General features: G+C 36.2%; 1 protein-coding gene across 1 annotated transcript in view; it reads left to right on the top strand.

The window, feature by feature from the left end:
* LOC110460210 (organic cation transporter protein-like) overlaps window positions 1–8,072 on the top strand; it is a 15,393-nt gene extending 7,321 nt beyond the window's left edge. Inside the window, exons 4-10 of the mRNA XM_021513005.1 lie at window positions 955–1,157; window positions 1,607–1,939; window positions 2,550–2,684; window positions 3,210–3,295; window positions 3,792–3,912; window positions 6,247–6,319; window positions 7,819–8,072. Coding sequence (XP_021368680.1) covers window positions 955–1,157; window positions 1,607–1,939; window positions 2,550–2,684; window positions 3,210–3,295; window positions 3,792–3,912; window positions 6,247–6,319; window positions 7,819–8,004 — 1,137 coding nt within the window. The 3' untranslated portion in view covers window positions 8,005–8,072. The remainder of the gene's footprint in view (window positions 1–954; window positions 1,158–1,606; window positions 1,940–2,549; window positions 2,685–3,209; window positions 3,296–3,791; window positions 3,913–6,246; window positions 6,320–7,818) is intronic.
* The last annotated feature ends 805 nt before the right edge of the window (window positions 8,073–8,877 follow it).

Raw genomic sequence — 8,877 nt, 5'->3', positions numbered from 1 at the left:
CCCACCCCCACCCCCACCCCCCTAGGGGTGGGGCTCTGTTTGAAGTTGTATCTCAAGTACTGGATGGATCTTTCTGAAATTTCATATATACTTACAGCACCTACCATGGAGTGCTATATCTTTACTTCATACCAATTATTTTAAACATATTCAGGTGAGCGATACATGCCCTCTGGGCCTCTTGTTTTAAATTTGTTTCCTTGTGGAATTTGCTTATTACTGCCTCTGACAAACCCTACTCTCTTTTCCAATCCATTGACAATTTTGTCTTTTTCTTTAGTTTCAATATTTCCTTTAATTAGGGAGCATAAAAAAAACTAGCAATTAAATAGTTCCCTGTTAGTGATTCAAAGCGATATGTTTTACGTCATTCCTGACAAGAAAAGAATCAACTGCCGGATATGCAAGTATTCTAATAAGCATTGTTTCGCCACACGTATCTACCAATACATTGTTTAGATAGAATCATTTATCCAGGCATATGTCAGTATAGGTAATTTCTCCTTAAAACAAAGAACCATTGGGGCAACTTGGTATTCAATTTAGCAATACATGAAAAGCAACGAGATTAATACCTAGGATTACTTATCATAATGTTAGAAAACAATCAGTCAGTGGAAACGTATTTACTAAGACACAGTGTGCCGAATCAGTAAAGTCAGTTGTTAGAAAATATTGAGACAATTCGCCAAATAGCACATCTATACTGCAGGCAGTCAGGGACGTGTTATATGTTGACAAATTCCGTCCCTTAGTGAATTTTGAAAAGAGGTAATAAAGTTCGGCACCCAGTGCCTTAGTGAATTGTTTTCAGCGGTTTAGAGTCAAGACATCGGCCATTTAAACTCTTTGCTTGACAAAGGAAACGGGCATGTTCGGAAGCTCGCAAAATATGTCTTCAAGTCCTGTTTGAGTTCAAACAATAGTCAGCATTTCTACCTCCTCTCGTTCCAGGGAACTGGTTTAACAGTTAATGTTGCTGCCTTGGAGTCGCTGCCAGTGAATTCTAGATACTTGTGGAATATTGCTGACAGTGTTTGTTTTACTGCAGGATGCATACTTGTCGCACTTGTAGCTTACGTCTTCCGAGACCTACCATGGCGTTATATGCAGATTGCATTTGCTGTCGGATCGGCATACAGTCTGTTTGAATATTGGTAATACATGAGTGTTTGGATGAATCCTGTCAAACGTCGAAATATTTTAATATTTCGTGATTTTGTGATTCATCTTATTCATGTTCTTATTTTAGGAATAGATATTGCGATTTGTATTCAAATGCATGTTATCTATGCTAAACACTTGTTATATTCTAAATATTTTACTTCATGTTCAAAAAATTGTGTGATTGATATGACAAAATTTCTTATTAATATTCAAAATTCGTAGTGTATATTAGGAAAGCTCTTTTTTTATTGTTAATCAATCTAGAAATGTGTTGTGTAAATCTAATTCTAGGAATCGTGTGTTGATGTTCAATTTGATGATGGGTAATTTGACGTAAATTCCCATTTGTGATTCTAACATTTATAACATAAAAAAGCATGATCAGTTTCAAACAAATCTATACCATTTTCAAAAGATATTCATGTCTTCTGATCAACAGGTTTCTTGAAGAATCGCTTAGATGGCTTCTTGCAAACGGCAAGAAGGAAAGAGCAGAAAAAATCATCCGCATGGCGGCTCGCATGAATGGGAAGGACTTTGATTCCGTCATCAAAGCTGCCTCTACAAAAGCCAATGAAATGGAAGCATTTTTGGCAAAACCTGCCAGCATTCCACCGGAAGAAAACTCACTAACAGCGGAGATGGACATAATAAACAATTCCAATGATGACAAAATAATTCATAATGATAGAAAGCCGGAAAAATACAATGCATTGACTATATTTAAACACAAGCGAATTCTTTTTAATTCCCTCATAATTTGGTATACATGGTGAGTATATTTAAGAGTTGTTTGTAGTTTGAAATGGACTCAGTGTGTAAGCTAATCATTAGAAAAACCAGGAGATCGAGCACCTGTTAAAATGTAGTTTTTAGATGCAGAAAGCCAAATTACATTTTACTGCATTAAATAGCGGTGTGGTTAATTTAGAACTTTATCAGTGGTGTAACAAAATATACTTATAATTAGACAACTAATGATAGATTGAATCGAGAGAAGCACTTTGGTCAAAAGTATATTTGAGGTCAAATCTTACGATTTGGATTACACCGTGCATTGATTGACAGAGGGGGACTGTTGAATTGTAGACATTGCTATAGAGCTATCCATCTCAATAAGCTAGTGGCGACCAGGTAAACTTGCGCGTTGTTTAAAATGATTGCGATGTGGAAATGGTTCTGGTATGTCTTTACATAAATATTCGCGCGTGCATAATTTCGCAGAAATGTACTCAACGCCAAAACGCAAACATTTCCACACCGCGACAATTGTCACATTTACAGTAAGTGTGCAATTGAGCCTACATGATTTGCACAGAAATATTGCTATATCTGTTATTCAGTTTGCAGTGTAACCCAATTCAGAACCTCAATTTTTTCAGGACAATCAACAGCCTTGTGTATTATGCATTATTCCTGGGATCTACGTCAATGTCTGGTGACCGTTATATCAACTACTCCCTCATGGCCCTGGTTGAGTACCCGGCCACTGCCGCACATTGGTACTCCGTCAAAAGGTAAAACTAATACAGTGGAATTTGGATAAGACTCCAGTTTTCCGGATAATTTCAATTTCTCTGAAGGTTTATAAGCTGGAACTAAATAACTTTGAATTTACCTTCAAGGTTTGCTTATCATAGTGAAATGAAAAAAAAATCAGTTCGGCTTACGTGAATTTATTATTTTATAATTATACTTTTGAACTTCGTGCGTGTTTATGTACATTTTTATTGTAGCAATATTTTGTCTTGGTTAATGAAACGAAGTTTGTCATTGGACTATGAAATAAGAGGTCCACCTACGCCGTGCATTTTAAGAGTTTTGTTTTATATTTTTACATAAATATACGTATTCATTAATTAAGTATGAGAGAAAATTTATATATTTATATTATATATGTAAGTATAATACTTGTAAATACAAAAATTATTGTTTTGAGCATTTTTGGAAAAACTCCTGCCTTAGAGCGTAGGCGAATTGAATAGTATTAGGTTCATAGAATTTAGTAAATATCTAGCGTCACAGACTATTGTTTGTTTCAGATTTGGGAGGAGGAAAAGCTGTATAATATTCCATACAATAGCCGGTGTCTCTCTAGCTGTATCTACAGTATGTAGAACGTACCAAGGTAGCTACATAGATTGTTATCAAACAGTGTATGGAACATAATAATGTACAATGATTTACCCTATACTGCAGAAGTCTTATTTTTGCGGTTTTCTATTTTCGTGGATTTCCAAAGTTGCCATATTTACGATATCAATTGTTCGCGGATATTATTTCTGGTGGTCATTGCACATAAGAATATGGTAAGGATATGGACCTGTAATTTCGCAAAAAAATATTATACAGCTACAATTACAAAAAAATAAATATCCGACAGGGAATTATTTTTTACAGTATTTGTTAGATGATGGCACGCAGAGAAAGGTATTATAGTATTAATTCGGCTTTGTCTATCGGTTGACCTTTTGCTATTTTCTTCCCTGGTGTAAGTTACATCTACAATGTATATACTATTTTTATAAGTCCCTGTTATTTTTTTTGTTTAAGAAGAGAGACCTGTGTTGAAAACAAGCTTTGATTTTCTGTAATACCGTCAATGTTTGCTTATTATATTTTAGATGACGTCACTGCATTAGGAACCGTTTCTCTTGTTTTCAACTTCATTGGGAAGTTTGGGATTACAGCTTCATTTAATACAATATATCTCTACACACCTGAATTGTACCCTACTAACCTAAGGTAAGAGACAATCCAAGATTTAATTTTGGATTATATTATTTTCACATGATAACCCAGAAAATAGGCGATGAAGCTAACTTTTCCAGTAAAAGCTTTTTAACAAAAGGACATTTATCTGTGACTTGTCTTAAATAAATGTTTGACATAAAAGGTGTGAGGCTTAATAATGATTCTTCCCTAACGAAACAATATTATACCAAGTCAGGTTCTGACCCAACGTATACAGTCTGACTTAATCATGTATATTTACCTTTGCTCTGCATTGCCACTATATAACACTACCAAGGCCAGTTCCGTGGTATGAGACCATTAAATATATGCATATTGATATGTCCATGGGACCGACTAACTACCGGATAGCTATTCCCCTCTGCACTAGCAAGCGGATAAGCAAAATGCCCCACTATGATTCAATGATATTCACCGATTTATGTAAGACTATTATAAAATGTGAATTGAATATATTGATTGATTAGATTATGGAAATAGTATCGATATATTTGTGTTGATTTCCACGAACTTTAATTTTTACGGGAAAAGTCACGAGACAACATTCCTTGAGGTATGGGCTGTTCTACCTCATGCGAAATTCGAGGTTAAAAAAAAGGGAAAAATGTAAATATAAGCATTAAACGGCATTCTGTCTCGTGTTATGGTCCTATAACACGGAAAATAATGCTGTTTAATGATTATATGACACGTTACCAACGTAGGTCATACAGATTGAAATTTCCTTACACTTAGTACGTACTTATAGCAAGATCAATACAGTGTGTCTTAAAAAGTATGAACATTATATTTGATAAAATGGGGACAGAGTATTGTTTTTTGTGTGAACTGGCGATTAAAACATGCGATTGAATGCTATCGGTATTGAGTGTTAAAACCGAAGTTCATGTTGTTCCAACAGTATTTTGGTCTTTAGCATCACTGATGAGACATAGAAGGACAAATCAGCCGTATGGTGTAGTGTAAATACCGTTTGGCATCTGTAACCAAATTTCATACTTGCAATCACATGTTTGAGTCTAACGTTCATCTTATAATAATAATAATAATAATAATTCGAGGTTCTTATATTCCGCTTTATCACAGCCTAGTTCATAGGTCGTCTCAAAGCGGTTCACAAATTATTATCCGTGGTTATAGGGTCTTTGCAACCAGCCAATATCTCAACTCCCTGTGGGGCATACAGACGGTACTGCCATTTCGGCGATCACAGCTAGCATTCTACAATTCTAGCACTGCCCACCCACGTACTCATTTACAGCTGAGTAGACTGGAACAAGTGGAGTAAAGTATCTTGCTCAAACATACAGCACAGTGCCGTGCCGTGACGCGAACCCGCAACCCTTCAGTCACGAGCCCGGCGTCCTACTACTAGACTACCGTCCCTCCGTGCGATTATAATCGCCAGTAGAACCATCCAAACCAGCGTACTATTCCCTAAATGAAATTAAAAAAATAAACACTTACTTACTTATTTAAGTACATGATATTCATATTATTTTACAGTTGTACCTCAAGTCGAAATAAGTCAAAATATTTTTTGGAAGAAAAATAATAAATTAATGCAGAATAAAACAGGTAAATGCTGTAGATATGATGTTTTGTTTCCATTGACGATTTATAGCATAATGTTAAAACTGTCTTCTTCTTAGCGCCGTCAATGGTGATGTTTATGCGCGTGGGACCCTGTGCAGAGGCGTGAAAAAAGGGGATAATTTACAGTGATTAGTTTTTTGGGTTTTTGGGTTTTTTTGTACATGGTATAAGATAAAAAGTTAAAAGCGTGCGTATGTACTAGCGTGTGGTAAGGGCTTCAAGTGTTGCATAGGGTATGTGTGCTTTGAAGTCCTATAGTGTTGTTCATTGTACTGCTGCTATGGGAAGGAGATTCCATTGTGTTATTGTGTGTGGAAAGAATGAATATTTGTAGGTGTCCTTTGTAGTAGATATGTGTTTGTACGCGGAAGGGTGTGCAAGTCTGGTTCGAGGGTCTACGGGTGTGAGTATATATATGTTTATTGCTACGAGTTGGTGAACTGTTATATAAAAAAAAGTTATTCTTGTGTGAAGGCGTCGTGTTTGTAGTGTTGGTCGTTGTAGTTTGTGGATCATGTCTGTAACTTAGCTGATGTTGTGATATTTGTTGTTTACGTAGCGTGCTGCTCTTTGTTGAGTTTTTTTCTAATTGTTGAATTCGGTTTGTGTTGTGTGGGACCCAAATAGAAGAGCAGTATTCAAGTTTTGATCTGACTAGTGCTTTGTATGCATGTTCTAGTATATGTGGTGAGTTCATGTACATGTACATGTTTCTTGTATGATTTTAAGGAGCGTCGGACTAGGACTGGCATCGACATCTTCTAGGATGGGAGGAATGCTGGCCCCGTTTGCTGGGTCTGTGGTAAGGAGAAACAATCCGATAGTGGTGGCGTGCTAAACCACTGTTTTTGTCAAATATCCGCTCCGGTATAATATTAGGACTTTATTAGTCCGGAATATTTACTTATTTATTTGATTTCCCCCCTTTTATTAGTCTTCTCTCCACTCATGTAAAAACACTACACAAACTACAAATATCCATTTGCCGTCTAGCCCTGGGCACCGCGAGCAGTCGGCGTTTAATATTGCAGCAAAAATATATACATGATACATACAAAATACAGATGTACTATATACCCCGTATATATAAAAGCCCAATTGACAAAGATGTGTCATCCCAAACATTCGTTAACAAAACTCGCTATCTGTTATTAAAAAAATAACATCCTTCCCCATCTCAAACCAAAAAAAAACCACCTGCCGCCCAGGAAAAACCGGAGCTGCTCCCGGAAACCTGTGTCCTATTGTCGACATGCAATAATAAAGGCGGGAGAACTACTACAGCCCATTGCAGGATGGTCTAGGGGTAACGCTGGACATGCGTTAAGGTTCACATGTATTTATCAATTATGTCTGGCAATGCAAAAACTACAAAACAAATCTAACGAAACCTTTCCTGAACTCAACCCCTACCTAAACACCCCTACCCACGGGTGTGCGTCCACAAGTGAATACACCTAAAATACCCATTACTTCGTAAAACAAAAACAAAAAAATTGACCTGAACTGCTCGGTGTCTGACTAGAGAATGCCTATAAACCAGTACAAACCGCGTGACCACGCGCTAAAGCCCGTGCGCCACGTTATAACCTCGTATCCGCGAAGACAAACAATTCCCGCTTTTACTACCGAAACGCGGGAATATTTTATTATCTCCAATTAGAGAGATAATATTTTATGCACAAATTATTATGATGGATCTCGAAAATGAACAAAATGAATTTAAACATACATTCATATAATGAAAGCAACAGTTCTTTTCAATTGTCAAATGTGTTTTTACTTTTTTTCATTTCTTTTAAGAAATGTAATTCTTTCAGAAAATATTGCATAGTTAAATTAAAAAGGTGAATTCCATTAACTTCTACTTACGTGATAAATTGCCACCGATTTTTTTACCGATTACATGTGCATTAGTGGTGACAGTATATATACTAATAATTTAATCTTGCTTGTAACAAACATTTCCATTGGCTTATGTTATGTTACAATTTATGTTATCAGCCCATAACGTAAAAAATGACGTCGCCGTTTGTAACGTCGCTTTTGATTGACTGATACAGCGGCGTAATAAATTCTTAGAGGAAAGAGTCCATCAATAAAAGTGGATTTCCACAGGGATTATGTATAGTTGATTAAATCATAAGGATTGACTTAAATATATTTTGTATGTTATGGAGCGGAGCTATAACACAACAAAACGGAGTGTACTCTAAATAAACCGCGAAGCGCCATAACGTGAAAAATATATTCAAGTTAATCCTTAAATAGACTAACTGATATTATTTCTATTCATCATAGGCCTTCGTCATCATTTGGCTACCGGGAGCAGTCTTTTCTGTCATGTGTCTTATAGCGGTCTATTTGACGTCATTGCTACCGGAAACATCGGGCCACGAACTCCCGACGTCGATAGCAGAGCTGAAACTGTGGTATAAAGCTAACACGGGGAACAGGCAAAAAACAAAGAAAGTCACGGCTTCATAAGTTTATACCATTTTTTGTAGACAAATGGATTTTCAAAACAATATTAAACCAGATTGGTGTGATGCATATCCTTTGTATTGTTGTTGTTGTTTTACTGAACGAATTTAAGCATATAGTTCTTGTCCTAAAAAACAATCTGGCTTCAGTTGTTATCAGAAATAATTCAAAATACATTAAAGATAGTTAAGGTTCAAAAAGCCTTTAAAAGGATGTTATGGTCATTTTTAATTGTATTACTTGAATGCTTTTATTATTCACGTGTATTTATTAAGACACGTGAAAAAAACATATAAACGCGATGCGCATTTGGTGAAAAACATTTTAGATAGTTGACTATAAAGCACACCTGACGACTCTCGCTCGCATACCTAGTGATATGTAAGGGAAGTCAATGTCCATACAACAAGTCCGTCAACAAACAATACATTGAACATGTTTTTGTGTGTTTGTATCGCGTTTAATGTCCTCGCAACAGTTAAGGTCATACGAGGTCAAATGAGTTCATAAGAGGTCAAATGAAGACGGTGTTTACAGAGACACTGCCAAAGAGAACGACTACATGTAGGGAAATCAGAAAAGGAAACATTAAACATGAGAACGATGTTTAAGATATTTTATTTCTCGTGTGATGATTAACGAACAAGCTTTTCCAGAAATTTAACTGACCGAAGCATAATCGCCAAAGCTATATATAACAGCATATTCGACATAGACTGGCCACTTTGACCATGTGTACATGTAGTCATGACGATAGCAGTCCAGCAATGACCTCTACAGCCAGCATAGGCACAATTTACATGGGACTATTATAGCTACTTTGCTGACCGACACAACAAGACTAAACAAAATCTGCATATTCTGCAAGTAGTTATA

The sequence above is a fragment of the Mizuhopecten yessoensis genome, unplaced genomic scaffold, assembly GCF_002113885.1.
Source record: "Mizuhopecten yessoensis strain PY_sf001 unplaced genomic scaffold, ASM211388v2 scaffold10331, whole genome shotgun sequence".
Taxonomy (NCBI): domain Eukaryota; kingdom Metazoa; phylum Mollusca; class Bivalvia; order Pectinida; family Pectinidae; genus Mizuhopecten; species Mizuhopecten yessoensis.
Note: the sequence above shows the minus strand (reverse complement) of the source record. Positions and strands in the feature narration are given on the sequence as shown.